This window comes from Sturnus vulgaris, chromosome 13 (genome assembly GCF_052056855.1).
Source record: "Sturnus vulgaris isolate bStuVul1 chromosome 13, bStuVul1.hap1, whole genome shotgun sequence".
NCBI classification, from domain to species: Eukaryota; Metazoa; Chordata; class Aves; order Passeriformes; family Sturnidae; genus Sturnus; species Sturnus vulgaris.
The window spans coordinates 17011682-17028200 of NC_142255.1; the positions used below are offsets into that span (position 1 = coordinate 17011682).

At 40.7% G+C, this 16519-nt stretch overlaps 2 protein-coding genes across 4 annotated transcripts in view; one reads left to right on the top strand and one right to left on the bottom strand.

Annotated features, from left to right (window-relative positions):
• The window catches only part of FAM169B (Protein), a 36011-nt gene extending 32918 nt beyond the window's left edge, over positions 1–3093 (bottom strand). For both annotated transcript variants that reach the window (XM_088172645.1, XM_088172644.1), the window contains exon 1: positions 3033–3093. In XM_088172645.1, coding sequence (XP_088028771.1) covers positions 3033–3066 — 34 coding nt within the window. In that variant the 5' untranslated portion in view covers positions 3067–3093. The remainder of the gene's footprint in view (positions 1–3032) is intronic.
• PGPEP1L (pyroglutamyl-peptidase I like) overlaps positions 1–16519 on the top strand; it is a 31251-nt gene that overhangs the window by 9953 nt on the left and 4779 nt on the right. Inside the window, exon 2 of one of the 2 annotated variants that reach the window (XM_088172646.1) lies at positions 10661–10713. In XM_088172646.1, coding sequence (XP_088028772.1) covers positions 10661–10713 — 53 coding nt within the window. Of the gene's footprint in view, positions 1–10660; positions 10714–13427; positions 16380–16519 lie in introns of those variants that run through there. The other variant, XM_088172647.1, reaches the window with a different exon arrangement.

Genomic DNA, 16519 nt, shown 5'->3' on the forward strand with positions numbered 1-16519 from the left:
ACTTTCTGAGATTTTGAAACTGTGCGACTTCACAGGAATGAAACACCAGCAAGAATTACATCAGCGGAGCCATTTGCCATCTGTTGTCAGTAATACTGTAAAGCCCAGCCACCAGACAGCAGTTTCAAAGGTTACAAACACAACGTTTTTAAGCATCCACAGACCTCTGGGTAACTGAGCAGGACACAGTTTCCTTCAGATATGTGCAACCTGAGGGTCTGCCAACCCTTCTGCAAAAACAACATGCCAGAGCTGGGAATTGCCAGGCGAGGAGTTTGGAAGTCTCTCAGTATGCAACCTTTACACAATGTGGCAAATACATACCAGCCTCATCACGTAGGTTCCTATAACACACTCACAGCCATAATGCCTGCACACCTCCCACTTGCAAATTGAAAACAGCCAGACTTTCTCCTGTGCTGTTTGTTTTCCCAAACTTTCCCTCGAGGGCAGAAGTGTGTTCACTGAAATGCTACTATGGAAAGGGACTCTGGTTTGTTTGCTGGGGTTTGGGCTGTAGTTTTCCTTTGAGGGAAGTATTTAGGATTTTGTTTCCTAATTTCTTTTCTTCCTAGACCATAATTATGTATTTATTAAAGACAGCAAGGTTTCAACAACTTACCTTAGCTGTGGCAATGTTATAGCAGCCTTTACCTCTTATGTACATACAGTCTAAGTAAAATTCTACCTGTTCCACACATGAGATTTTAGTTCCACTGTAGGAGTCTGGTGGTTAATCAGTCTCATCTTAGAGCTCTGAGAAGGTTTTTTAGATACAGAGGCCACGTTCCTGATAGTGCCTATACACTACCTGAATTTTGTGTTTCCACCTTCCAGGCTGTTGAACTCCTTCCTATAAAGTGATTAACACGGATTTCATGGAGGGCAGGGAGATTTCCATCTTCCTAGAGAGACAGATGGAAATTTAAGGCTTCGTTAATGCAATTGCCAAACTAGATATACAGGTTCCTCATCCACTAACTATTTCTCAGGCTCCAGAGCTGCAAATACATGGTTGCTCACTGTTAGGTGATTAACACATACAAGTCTGACTTTCAAGGTGTTCTATAATCAAAATGAATTTGCAAGCAGGCTGAATTTAAAACAAGAACCTCAAGTTCTAGGTCAACAGCTGGCCTGCTTCTTAACAGCGAGGTTTGCCTGGGACTTGTAAAGGGGCTTAGAAACATGGAAGTGTAAACAATCTTTCCCTGTGAAAAACAGTTACAGGAACAGCCATCAAGAACGAGCTGTAGCATCTCAATTACAACACAACATGAACTGAAAAGCAATATTTGCACAAGAGCTAATGGCCGACTCTATGTGCTCTCAAAGTGTACTGCATACTCAACTTGCTTATTGCCAACTGCACTGTAATTATTTTAAATATTGATCTATGCAATTAAATAACTGCACCAAAACTCAGACAACACCTAAAAACAACATCAGTTCTCCCAAAAGAGGAAGGAGATGGAAGAACAACTATTCTAAACATTCAATCTGAGGGCAATGAAAATATCAGGGGAAAATGTAGATATTAATTGAACTGCCCAACACTACAATGCTTCCTTGGACATGAAAATCCAAGATCTATTCATCTAGAGATATTCTTTTTAAGAACATCAGTAGAACTAAGAGTCTTCCCCCCCCCCGCCAAAAAAAAGCATTATTACAAATATTTGACTACCGTTAAGTGGTTGATAGGAGGGGGGAAAATAGAGCAATCTGACTGCAGTGCATTTAGCCATGAGCAGCTAGAGGAACTAATGAACAATATCATTATTTTACTGAAGGGGATGAAGTAGGTGCTTTAGATAAATGGCAGCAACTTAAAATGTGTTTCAGAAGATAAATTCACTTTCTCTCCATTTACCTGCTAGCGTGACAAATTAAGAAAGAAGAGTATAAAAACAGAGCAGGAGGGAAAGCAGTGCAAAAGCTAACTGAGGTGATGCAATGGGCCCTTATCCAAACAAGTGCGTGAACAGAGATTCCTGGAAGTCCTCCTAGTCAAACACAAACCCAGAACACTGCACATGCCAGACTCCTTTGGAAATCCATGGAGGAGCAGAAGATCCACCTATGCTAAAATCACGTCCCTTACCAAGCACTGCGAGGTTGGCCATTTGGGAATTGACACAATGTCTGTTCATTTCAAAGCCCTGTGAGTCCACCAGGTCCTGAGTGGACCTGAGTTCTGCTGGGCAGAGCAGCTCTCCACCCACTGCCACAAACACCAGCAAATCAACTCCTGCTGAAAGGAGACAAGGGGAGAGTGGCTTTTTCACAAAGAACTTCATCCTCTATGTCCAAATGTCTTGTTCTAGTCACCTCACCAATAGCAAAGAAAAGCTTTAATGAATACTTTTTAAAGGAAGAGTACTATACAGTATACGTATACAGTAGTATATTTGCATATTATACTTTGTACACTACTATACAAAGCCTTTTCTATCTCATCTCAACACCAAAATAGTCCAACTATTTTTGTGTGGTCAAGAACCAACATGTTTACTGCTCCTTTTATCCCTGTCAAACCCTGATTTTCGCTCATTTTGGGTAAACAATTGTTGATGGTGCCTTTGAAAATGGGTATTTTTATGCTGCCAATGCTCCTTAATGCCTGAGTACCTGAGATCTACTGAAGTGCTGACTCATCCAGCTGTGCAGAGACCCCATACACACACTGCCAACAGGAGTTCGGGGATCATCCTCTCCCCAGCATCACCTGCCCAACCACAGCGGGCAGGAACCACCAGGCCAGCTCTCTGTGGGCAGGTTTGGACTAGCCGAACACCTGGAAAAGTCACCTGTACGCTGGGAAATGGGAAAACAAACCCTGCAGAACCTGCTGTGGGTGGCCCTGTGTGCAGGGCTCGGGCGCTGCCGGGTCCATGAGGGCGCTGCCATAAGGGGCCGGGCCCGCCGGGACACGGCCGCAGGAGGCCGGGCAGAGATTCCCTGCAAAGCCCCGAGTGTTTCGCGGCGTCTCGGCCGCCCTTGGCCACCCCGAGCCGCCTCCTCCCTCTTACCCGCGGCCTCTCTTCCTCCTCCCTCGGCCGCCATCACTTCCTGCGGGGAGGTGCGGGCAGCCCTGAGGGCGGGCCGGGCTCGGGATGGCGGCTGAGGGGAAAGGCGGGGAGCAGAGGGGCTGTGCCGGGCCGGGATGGCGGCCGAGGGGACAGAGGACGGCAGGGAGCAGCGGGGGCCATGCCGGGAGGGGCGAGGAAAGGCTGGCCAGGCCGGCTGAGGGCTCGGGGAATGGCGAATGCCCTCCGCCCTCACCATGGAGACACAGCCCACGCTGCGTCTGAACTCATGAAACTCCGACAAAAATCCCAAATTACTGATTTAAATGGCACAGAATGACAAACCATAAACCTAGCGTCAGTTTGTGTTAACGCGTGAGGCAAAGGTTTAGGAGGGGAAAGTAAGTACAAAAGTAACAATTTGATAGCATTCTGCAGTGACCACTGTTAATCTGAAAGAGGCTTTTGGAAAACCTCAGCATGCCTGCCATTCATTACCACAAACCTTAAAACTGAGGTACAGGAGCTAAAATCAATACACAGTTGTCAAAATTAAAAGTAGAATTCAGGAGGTGACACGGGGCAGCCTTCCTACCACCATAGTACTGTCACTCAATTATATTTAAAATAACAGATAAAAGTATCAAAGTCATAGAAGTCTAAAGTACATGGAAATAACTGTATGTTAGCAAAGAAATAAACTCACCTTTGTGCTTTGAGCACCCAGATATGCTGCTGTGACCTGAAGACCCAGCTCATTAGGGACTCCATTGCCTGTCAGCACAGCAACCAAAAACCTTAGCATTGCTCCTCCTTTCAAATGTTTTAAAACACATTTGTAATTTCTTTTTTCCTGTACAGGACAAAGCGATTTCAGCCCACAACACTGACACTCCAAAAAGGAGGTGTCACATCACCAGACCTTAGAGACCCTCAGTGGATTTCAGCACATGCTCCTGATCCCTTGAAGCTTTGCACATTCCAGCTCTGTGTCACCCACAGACCAGAGGTTTGGCCCTGCTGTGGTCCAGGGTCTAGTTTGATGCAGCAGGAAAGACAGAAAGCTGAAACCATGCAAGTACTGTTGGGATGACAATGGTTAGCTGGTAAAAGAGTCAAGAGAAAAGATACAAAAGAAGAAAAAAAAAAAAAAAGAAAAACAGTCATCCAGAATATGTGATGATAACTCTAATGGTGAGGATCAGCCCATACCAATAAATGTCAGAGACCTACTTTCCCCAGCCTATTAGAAACTTCCTGGCCAGCTAGAACTCATCCATTTTCTTATGAGCAATGGTAAGCATGTTACTGTTCAGCCCAGCAATATGTTAGTTCTAGCTATTTTGCATATTAGCTGATAAATAGTTAATTAAATTGTGTGTATCCTGCTTGCAAAGTCTCTTTGTGCTGGTAAATGACACCTGAAAAAAGCAACCTGTTGATCATGGGTTGCATGTTGCTAACTCCTTTCTCCCCATTATAAACAAAAAATTAAATTTAAAAACTTGTCCATACATAGCCATTAGTTTTGATAATGCTGCAAGAAGACCAGAACTGATACTGTAACAGCCACCAAGCAGCTTAGCTACATTTAACTCATATTCAGGGGCTTTTTTTTCCATCAGTGCTGAGCAATAGGTATATACCAATGGATTCAATTGCCAAAGAACTAAAATAAAAAACAACATAAAATGCATGACAATTTCTATCCAAAACCAGACATTGGCACAGTTTTCCCAGAGAATTTGTGGCTGCCCCATTCCTGGAAGTGTTTAGGGCAAGGTTGGATGGGTTTTGGAGCAACCTGGTCTAGTGAAATGTGTCTCTGAGTGAAACTGCCATTATATTTTTCCATTTACCATTTTTATGGATTTTGTTGTAGAAGAGGCCTCATTCCACAGGGAACAGTGAGCTTTACACTGAAAGGTTTGAATTCCCTCTTTTTTGACATTACTTTTTATCTACATAAAGACCAGCTTCAGTCCTTCCTGAGGACCATTTATTTTTATTAGAATGGAAAAGAAATATGGAGTGTTAGAGCCTGAAATTTCTAAAGTCCCATTATAGTTTAGTGTTAAATAGCATAACAGCTTGATTTCTCCCTCCTCTCATTAAGATTTGAACAGCTGAGATAAAAATTGGAATATATTAAACACTTCCACTTCACAGTTTAAAACACTGGTCAGTGCCTGCCAATAGCAAGAAATAAAAGAAATATATATAAGTAATAATAAAAGAGATAAAAATTAAAGAGCTGTTTCTAAATGAAGGGCCATATTCTGTTCTTGCCATCTACTAGAAAGCTACTCAAACAGTGTGCTGCCAGCTCTGCAGTGTGGTCAGAATGCACTTGCAGAAAACATCTTTTTTCTCTTACTCAGCATTTCGAACAATTTTTGAAAGTATCAGACAACTGTGCAGAAAAATATTCAAGGTGATAACCAGGATTTTCATAGTTGAGTTGCTTCCATTTCTTCTCTACCTCAAGATGAGTGCCATGCCAATCACATCCGTGTGCAGCAAGAAGAAAAACAACCAGTGTTTAGCTGAGTCAGCTGTGTCTGTGACTTGCCTTCAAATAGCAAGGGCTTGGATTCTTAATTATGGATGGGTAGATTAATTTGCACAGACCTCAAATATCCAGTGACCCTCAAATCCATTGTTTTGGGCACAGATACACATGGGAGTGCTAATATTAAAGCTACAATCATACTTTTAACAGAAACTTCAAGAATTGCATCAACTTCAGCTGAAGAAATCTTAGAGGAAAGAAAAGGTTTCATTTCTGAATAATTTCTGAGTAAGGCCTAATTCAAATTTTTCAATTCTTTTCTTAACTGTGTGGCACAGATGCAGTAATTGTATTATTCCTCTAAGTTTCCTACCCTGCACACAAAGCTTGGCAACATGAGCAATCAATTAAATCAGTGCAAAAATTAATTTCAGTGGTCTCTGTCAAATTCCTGGTTTATTTAAACCACTAGCATCCCTCCCACACTTGCACAAGTGTTTACCAACACCGGAAAAGCCTCAGAATCTTTACTTCCAATTCAGCAAATATCTGCTTAGGAAAAGGGACTAACTTAACTATTGAAGACAATACTTCCCCCCCTCCAAAATTCTATCAGCTTCTTCACAAAAGCTTGGTGAATTAATCTTTGCTACTCTGTTTTTTGTTCTACTCCCTTTTGCCAGCTGTGAAAACTTTAAAAACTAATACTACATTCCAAACAGATTATATCAGTTGTTTCAGGGTGCATGGAAGTAATAGACTTACATCTCCCCTCTGGAAGAATATCTAATACCTAATATTTTACAGCATTCAAGCAATACCCTTCATATATATATAAAGCAGCTCTCACAACCCAAAGAAAATAGAAATTCTCACTCTAGAAATTAATTAAGCAACTATAGACCTTAAATATTGCCTTATTCCTTACAAATTCTTTGTTCATCAAACCACCCTGTACTTAGATTTTTTTAAAGAAAAAAAACCAGCACAAATCAAAAATAACTATGAGAAGACTGGTATATCATTGCCCTGTTCAGAATCACAAAAAGTGTTTTAATGGCTGGTCAAGCAGAAAAATTAATGGATAAAAGTCTTGATTGACATAGGAATATGAAGGTCTATAGGATTTTAAAAATAATTCAGTGTTGCCAGTGGCAAATTTCATCTTACTTAAAGCTACAGAAAGCTCTGTTTCCTGTATTAGAAGCTCCTTCAGCCCCAGCAGCCAGCAAAAGTTAATTCTGCAAGTTGTGTTAGTCAGGGGAAGAAAAGGATGATGGAATCAGTCTTTTAAATAAAGAGAATCCACACTTATTTTTGTGTGTGTGTGTGTCTCAGCACAGGACAATTTAAATGACAGACACAGGTCATAGCTCCAAACCTCATTCAGCCACCACCCAACCCAAGGGATTTCTTCAGAGATATTTCTTTTTTTCCCCTAAGGTCTCACAATTATCAGCTCTCTTGAGATAATATAGTAGCTTTCTATTCTTAGCTTATTTCTCCCCTCCCTCTCTCTCTCTCTCTCTCTCTCTCTCTCTCACACACACACACACACACACACACACACACTTCCTACTCAAAACAAGACCCAGTGAAACCCTCTGCCCACATAGTTATAATTCCCTAGAGAACTTGCATATGCTTTTGTTTTGGGCAGTGACAATGTGCATATGTTTTGATTTCAGCCCCCCCCCCATTGGCTCTCAGGCTCCACTTTAATAAAGACAGACCAGCTATTAAACTCACCAGTTTCAGCAAGCTACAGCCCAGCTTCTAGAGTTCCTCTGACCTTGCAAGTTGGAGTGAGATTTTCTAACGTGCTGCCTGTTAAAGGATATGTTTTGGGTTAGCAAATACACACGTTTTCCTGTTGGTGTTGGTTTGTTGGTGTTTGGTTTGAAAAGTGTACAGTGCTTGGACTCTTTCATAACAAGCTGATGATAAAGATCAAGAGTAGTAAATCAGAGAAGTGCTGTGAAGAGGAACGGTGAAGTTACCCCTGAGCTTAAGTTAGTAAAAACAGTCCAAGAACAGTGGAAATGGACAGATAAGTTTTTGTAGTTGTCATTCCTCACCATTAAAGTGAATTACAACTGCTAAAAACAGAATACCCACAGAGATATAATCAAACTGATTCAATTAATTTTCTGTTTACTTGCACATAGACAAGTGATAAAAATATCACTAGATATTTTGAAAGAAATGTCTTTAAGCTTTTCCTCTTCTTCTAAATACTCCATGCCTGGGAAAGGAAAGAGTTTGGGGCAGTCCCAGTCAGCCAGTCAGACTTCTATCTTTAATAGAGACGTAATAATTTTTGCTTTAAAAGTTACATGAGTCACAAATCATCCTTGTCATATGAAGCCAGACTCATCACAGTTGGAAGAAAAAAGGTGCCCCAAATGAAGTTTGCCAGAGATAGATACCTGAATTTTAATACTGTTTGGAAGTGAAAGACAAGAAGATTCTACCTTCTGGAGCATAGATTTCATGGATTCAAATTCCAACACTGTCGTGGTGACTGGTGAGATTTTTATTTTATTCTTTGAGCCAAAGATGGTATGCATGCATGCTTGATCTTTGTCATAAACAGTTTCCTGGAAGGAAAAAGAGTAGCAAATGGTCATACTAACATTTCCAAATGGAAAAAAACTTGCTGTGCCTTCCTAAGAAAAATCAGATGCATGTCAGAGGAAACAGACTGCAGTCTGCCCTCTTTAGTGCCATCCAGTTTGGTTTGTTGTTCATTCTCTCCATGTTTTAATCTTTGTTGACATTCTCTCTGATCCAAACCACATAGCTCAAGGCAGTGCAGGCTACTATTAGATAAAGCTTACCCAAAGGAAGCTCTGAAGCAAGAAAACCAGGTTGCATCACAATGTCATACAGTCAGTGTCCAGAATTAGAGCAGCACATGGCAACTTTCAGGGGCTCAGTTTCATGGCAAGGTAAGGGAGTTTTAAACAGGAGATGCTGCCTCATCACTGCTAAACTAAACCATTCCATTTAAATATACCAAAGGAACATGCCTGAACATGCAGCACAAGGGACCAAATTTGGAGTTTCTCTTGCTGGCTCCAGCTAGTGCAGCATCTCAGAGGCAGAACCACCAGCTCAGAGAGTGCTGAGCTTTAAAAGGTTAAAGCTCCTAAGGAATGCTGCTGCTCGCTGTTCCTCTTGTTGCCACTGGCTCATCTAAGGGCAATCATTACACATATCTTGACATGTGAGTTGCTGGATAATTTTCCACTGCAGGTCATCTGAGGATATAGGAGCGAGGGTGAAGCTACATCAAAGAGATTTGCATCTTGCTGTTTTCAATTAAACTTTTTTTTTTTTTTTTAATAGCTACAAGATGGGCAGAACTAGTCTGGCTTGCTCCAGACGTAACTACAGATGAGTTGGGAGTGCAGGAGAGGGCAAGAGGTTTTTGCTACCCTCCTAAAAGGCTGACAGTCTGGTTCTTTCCTATGATATTTATGGCACATACCCTTGTTGGGAGCACTCTTAGCACCCTGTTAGTTTTTTCCTCCCTTTAGATCACCATTTATGTCCAGAAATCTCCTTGGTCAAAAAGCTTTAGACTAGTTAAGACACATGTGCATCTTTAATCTACTACAGAGATTATCATCGCATGTCTCTGTCACATTTTCACCTGCTCAGAATATAAACCTGCTGGCAGGGAGCCCAGTTTATTATATGGAGCCCAGTAACATTCAGCCAGTTACCTCTCCACATGGCTGCAGGTATTGCAGCAAAACTCTTGTACATTCAGACATTTTTCATAGCAATTTTATCTTAAGCGGTAGTTTCTTAGGGCCACCACTGACACAAGTGTTTTATTGTGAGCTACTTAATAACTTTATTATAATTCTGCAGTTCTGCACACGCAGGAACAGAAACTTGTACAACTGCAGCTCCAAAATGGAGCAGGTGCCACCCGAATTTTGCTCTCAAAGCAGAGTGGGACTAATGGGGTTTTATGTTTCCTGGAAACATGAAATGAGCACCATTTGTTCCCTCACCATAGGAGAAACTCAAGCCTGGAGAAAATATTGTCAAAAATATAAGCTTTTCATAACATTAAAGAGAAAAGATGGAGCAGTTATGAAATAAATATTAACAAATTGAGAAATGCTTAAAGTCTAGCACTAATTAAGCTGTCACAAGTCTGCATTTAGGCTTAATTGTCTCCACATACAAGTAGCTTTCACTGTGCAAAATGGCAATCATCTGCTGTCAAGTATTTACTTGTCCATTTAAGGATTTTAAATATTTAAGAGTTATAGCATTAAAACCATTTCACAAACTCATTTTCCTGACACCCAATATCTAGGACTTGGCAACATTCCGGATTGAGAACATTAATTGAGATTAATAAAGATAGTGGGAGTTTTCCATCAAACTTTTTTAATGACAAAATGCCCATCTGCTCAAAATTAGGTATTTTCCCTTTTTATTAAAAAAAATCCTTTCACAAAAAAAGATGCATAAAATTGAATGTAATACTTTGGAGTCAAAATGTTCTTTTCCCTTTTCTCCTCTTTTCCTTGGGGAAAAAGTGAAGACATTTTTCCTAGCATCACAAAAAAGCACATTTTCCCAGATAGAAAACTGTAAGTTTTCATTACTTGCAATTAAAATAAATCACAAATTAAATATTTTTTACTCTTTCAAACATTTTCATTAAATATGCATGTCTTCATCTTCATGAGCTTTAACAATAAGAATGATACATTAACTGTGACCCGGGAGTATTTAACACCATAGCTTTATTAGTGGTATTTCTATGGATGATGATCCTTTCCCAAAATCGTCATTTACATGATCTGTCCTATTGGTTCCACTAAATTTAACCAGCTCCAGTTAAGGCTCTCTCTTAAGAAAGCCTTGACATGAATGAAGATTGCAGGATTAGTTATTTTATCAGTGAATATACAAATTGAAAATAGTATTCCCTTAAGTGTTATAAAAGCTAAATCCTATCTAAAAAACTCAACCTCTATAACCAAAAATAGGAAGATAAAGATCAAATATGTGTGTGCACACATCAGCAACTTATCTGCAATTACAGATTAAGCACAGGTTAAAACCACCTTTCGTTTTTTCTTTTCAGGTTTTGGTCCTTTCAGACAATACCTGGTCAATTCTAGCTGGGAAGCAGTGAAGGTAGGCATAAAAAAAAAAAGGAGGGAGGCATTTTATTTTTTAGACATCCCAACACAATCTGGTTTTAGGCTTTTCATGACCCATTAAACAGAATTGTGCCTCATGGAGCAGACACCCAACATGGAACAGAAAGGGTAATGAAGTGAAGTATTATTTTACTTGCATTATTTTTGGTGCTATTTAAGCATTTCAAAATTAATTATTTTTAAAAAATTATTTTTACTCATGGTGCCTTCTCTATAACTATTGCACATGCCACAGGTTATGTCTGTCTTCAGCAAACTGATCATCTCTCCTACCACAGTTCATTTTATCCTGTGTGAGGTGATTTCCTTCTCCCACAAGTGTAGCCTATTGAGTTCTCACTGCCTGCTTCAGGAATACAGAACCTAAACTGTGCCAGTTCAAACTGTGAGTTCACATTTCAGCTTTGGCTTCCACTTTTAAATGACAGTGAAATCTACAGTTAAATTGAAAACAAGGTCATTCAGAGAGTATTTTTTTCCTCCATACACCTTGACTGGCAGTAACAAGTCTCAGACACAGTCTTGAAAATTCCTGCTTGTTTCCCAAATCTGTGTATTAGAACAAATGTAGCTGGGGGATACAAAGACATGGTTTGGATACCTGGCTTTCAGCATCAACTGATTCATTCTCCCTGTCACAGACAACAGCCTTTCCTAGAGTTCATTTACTCTCATAAGGTACTAAGAACAGAGTTATTGTGAGAGGGCTTTCACATAAGATTTTAGCAATCCCAAGGTAGACAGAAGGTTACACAATGAAATCTGAAACTAATGGGGGAACAGTCAAAGTATTAAAATTAAATTGGAGCATTGGTCCAAAATGTGCAAGAAATGAGAGATAATACTAGTAAAATAGAAAGCAGGACATGTAAAACAAACCAAGGGGACTGTGTTCTATTATGAAGACTGAAACAAGTCCATACATTTTTTAATTCTTTTAGACACTGAAATGAGAAAGTCAGCTATAGGAAAGTATTAATAATGACATAAAGGTGATGGCTCTACAGGACTATAACCATTGTAGAAACTTTGGTGACAGCTACTGAATATCTGTTTTGAAAATGAAGTGCACTCAAGCCAAGATGGTTGCAAAACAACGAGCCAGTATGTTTTTCCAAAGACCAGAGCTATAGCAATTCCATCAAAACATACATCTTTTCTATTCTAGCTTTGTTGGGTGAATTATGCTGAGTGCAGCTTGGTGTTTGGTAAAATAAATCTATTGCCCCTTGCAAGTCATGAGGGATGTTATCCCTGTAGGCTAACAAGAAACAAAAATACTGTGATACCTTTCCACACCCCAATCATGACAGGAGACCCATAAATTATCTTAACTCCAACTTGACATGTGCCCTAAACCACAAATATTTGTCAGTTGACAGTGTTCTTGCTCATTATTTCCTGATTCCTATTGGTTCTAATTTTGGGTGCAAGATCATCCTCTTCTGGCTGAAAATAGAGCATGTTCTTTATCTGCAAGCAAAACAGCCTCGAGCAAGAATGCACCGATGGGATGAGTTTTCTGTAACAATGCCATGAGCTGGCTATGCCAGGGAGTTACATAACAAGGGCCACAGCATTCCATAACAAAACAGATGTCAGTCCCTGTGCATGGAGGAGAACAAATCCATTTCCCTCTGATGTGGCACCCTCTATGTGGAATTAATTTGTATTCAGGCTGGGGATGCAGCTTTGGTTTCCTACTCCCTGGCAAAGGTGGTTAATTCAGAGAAATTTGCTGCAAATCTGGAAGTACTTTGAATTTCGATAGGCTTCTCCACACTAAATAGCAATCTCTTAGTATTGTTCTATTGGCCTCATTCATAGGAGTAGCCCTATTATCTTCAGGAAGCTTATGCACATATATTAAAGATAGCAAAATTTAGTATTTACATCTGGAAGTAATCCTGTCTTGGCTTGGGGCACCTGCATGGATCACTGGGGTGACATAAAACCCTCCTGCCAAGTCTCTTTGCTGTGAACCACGCAAGTGTGCACTCAAATTCATCCTCAAGAACGTACTGAGCAGCCAGATCAGACCTTCTAAATATGACTGGTAAGTCTTAATGCCTTTATAGCATTACCCAGAACCATCCTAATTATTACCTCAAAATAAAGTAGGTGTTTATCAAAAGCCTGGATACCATGGCACCTTCAGTGATGATGTAATGCTGATACACTCAGTCTAAAAGTTCACATCCCAGAAGGGTCCTCATACCAAAAGCATCTGAAATCCTGTAAATATACATTTAACAGTCCCAGTGTCCTAATTCCAAAGCATAGCCTCACTCTCCATGCTTTTGAAATGGATCCTTTGCCAAAGAACTATGGCTGCCCTTCTGTGAGCAATACTTGCTCTTGCTCACAACTGCTTCATTAAGCTCCTCCACAAGATGCTGCTGATGGGGTCAGCTGTGCTCCTGACCTCTCTTCTTGCTGTAGGGAGGATCAGAGATTGATCCTATAAGCACATAGCCCATTCCAATAGCTACACTCCTTCTATGTTCTCATTGGGCATGCAGAAAAATATTATTTCTCTTACAAATTAACTATGTATTACTACGGCCTTTTTGGTGAATAAGCCAATTTCCCTAGAAGTCCTCAGGAATCCAATGATAAATGTGAGTAAAACTCTACAAATCTCTATATCTACTGGTTTAAAAATAGTATTTGTCCTGAATTTCCTCTTTAAGAATATGAAGATACAATTTTCCAAGAACATGAGGAATACCCCATCGTTTTTGCATGGACCCACGTTCTCATGACAGAGACTCTCACACAAGCCATTCATCAGCATTGCATTCTTCATCCATGGAGTTGTTGTTGCTCAGCAGGTGCCCCTTGAGTGTTCAGGGAAAGGGGATCAAATGGACTTGAAACCACAGTCAATTTAAGGTAATGGAGAAAAGCTTCAGAGCTCGTATAGACACCATCACCTGGCCCAGCATGGTTGTCTAGCACTAGAAAGACAGCTTATCTTTTAGAAACCTGTCTCACTAAGTTTTTCATGGTTCTCATAACTTCATTCACCTGAAATACCCTCCTAAAATAGGCACAAAAGCTCTGCCAGCAACACTTTTAACTCTGGAAGTGCAGGACATTCTCACTAAAGGAAAACACCACCAGATATTTACTCTGCATTTGCTAACTGAGTTCACACTGAGTTACCATGATGTGTTAGTGCTGCAGCACTACATGGGACCTTCAGAATCCCTGATCCCCTGGTTTATTTATTTCATGCTACAGACTGATGGTCCCACCTAATAACCCTTGATCCAACCCTGTTGCTATGTCTCCTCCAGAAAGTCCTGTCTGCAGCTTGGCAGCAAAATGACCTATCAGGGCACTCCACCATCAAGGTCAAAGTCTCCAGTTAATAGGGCACAAATGTAAGTTGAGTGACAACATTCATAGTAATTAAACTGTTAGTGCAAAGAACAGGTCACATTTCCAACTGCTTCTGGGAACTCTGTCTGCTATCAGGAGATGAGGATCAGATCTCCCAGAGCAGTTTTTCATCCTGCCACTGACCATGTGGTGTTTGGAAATCTGTCATTTAATCTGTCTCTCTCCCTCTCTGCTTTAGTTTCATCATCTGTGAAACTAAGACATTGCTATTTAGTGCCTTCATTTATGTTTTGGAACTTTCTTAAATCCCTGAAGTTTTAAGAAGGTTATCTACAGGATTAGGAAAAAACCCAACAACTTAACCAAAACCAAAACAAAATCCCACTAACCTGCCACACAAAACACCTTGGTTTGCAATGTACTTGCAGTCTGGCTGGGGCAACTGAAACCTTCTGCTTTCCTTTCTGTACCAACACAAGCAGTTCACAAAATTAACACATGAAACCAGCAAACAACAGCCCAAATCAGCGAGAACTCAGACAAAATTAGGTTTTTTGAGCAGTGATGTTTTCTGGAGTTTCCCAGAAGTTCAAGCTTTTCCAACACACAGTGTTTCCTGCACCAACCTGAGCATAGTGCTGTGTAAATCCCTTCTCTCTGGGCCAGAACATCAGTGGACCAGGACTATGACCACAGCTCACAACAGCTCAAGGTCAGCAGCTGATAATGCTGGATTTCTTCCTTCTAGAAGAACTTCCCAGAAAAGAATCTTCATGTTTTCTTTCTAACTACTTTTCCCACAAAACAGTCCTCCAAAACTTTTTTCCTCCTTTGAAATTTCATTTCCTGTTTCAACTACAAAAGACAGGCACTTGTTTACTGAATTCACTCACCAGTGTGAGCTCTAGTTACCAGGTGCAGTTATCCTCCTCTAACCATCTTCAGTCTCCCACCTTAAATGCAAAATTGGTTCTGGTTAAGGCTGAGACAAGGAATAACCTTTTTATATTTTTGCTCCATGTTTACACAACATCTGGTCTAACAGGGTGTAAGCCCATGGCTGGGATTGTTAGACAACACAGTAATACACATTATTCACAACATGCTGAAGCTGCTTAGGACATAGAGAACCAATTTCCTTTAACACAAATTCTCAGCCATTAGCTATTGGCCAACTTCGGTTTGGTCCTGCACAAAAGTATTTCTGTGTGTTTCTGCCATGGCAGCTGGTGACAACAGAATGTCTTGACCTGGAGAGCACGAGAGGAGAACAGCATTACAGCTGGCTTTGGGTCTCCACGTTCTGCACCAAAGTTAGGGGTAGTCAAGTCCTCTAAGCCTTATAGTTTAAAAGAAAGAATCTCATTAAATGTAAAAATTAAAAATGCTTTGGAAAAGAAAATGCTGATTGTGAACCAGCTGGGGTTTTCTTGTGCGGAGGCTCAGGCACAGTACAGCATTCTTCAGCGAGATGATGCAATGGGCTCTCAAAGACTGTCAGCGCCCACAGGAAAAAAGGCTGGCACTGTTCTCCAAATGTGTTTACTTCCCTGCAGGCATTGTTTCCTTGCTTGTGTCAAATAGTTTATTGAGCACAGCTAATCAATGCTTCCGCTGACAAGAAAATTGGAACAGTTTATATAGGAAGCAAGTGTTGAGGGGCAAATTTCCCAAACTGTGGGCTCATCCACATGGGAACCCTGAGTGAGAAACAAAAACCTGAGAAGACAATGACACTGAATACAGTTACAGGTCTCTTGGGCTAATCAGACACCTCCATTTTTGCCTGTGCCCCCTTAAAAACTTAACCTGTACCATCCTTTGGTAATGATTTACTCAAATGGAACAGGGATTTTCAGTCACCATTCTACTTTTCTGGGACAAAGCTTCCCACCTCAGATGAATTCCTTCTGCATCCTGCCAGTGCAGCTTCTTACCTTCTGCTGAGGCCTATGCCCTGTTTGTTTGCCCTGTTCCACTGCTGAAATCACCATGTGACATTTCTTCTCCAAACCATCTTCCAACCACTTGACCAACCTGCTGCTTTGAAGGGTGCCTTTACTCCATTCACTCAGTTCTGGGCATAATATTTCTTTGGGAAAATTTGTCCTGTGTGGAAATCTAACTGTACATAATTGACAGAGAAGTGACATCTCCTTCTACTAGAGAAACATTCTAAGACTCATTCTAAATGTGACTTCCTCGTGTTGACAGTGACCTTCAGCACAGCTTACCTGAACCTGGTCAAGCCAGCAGATGTCATGCCCCTGGAGTGAAAAAGTCATGCTTAAGGTGAATTCTCCTTGGTTTTGTCTCTTGGCAATGCAGTTTTTCTACCAGATCTTTCAGAGAAACAGCTCTTATTTACAGCAAAGCCTTTTTAGATGCTTTCAAGAGTGGAGCTTTTCTGAGAGATGCTGTCTCATGGTTCC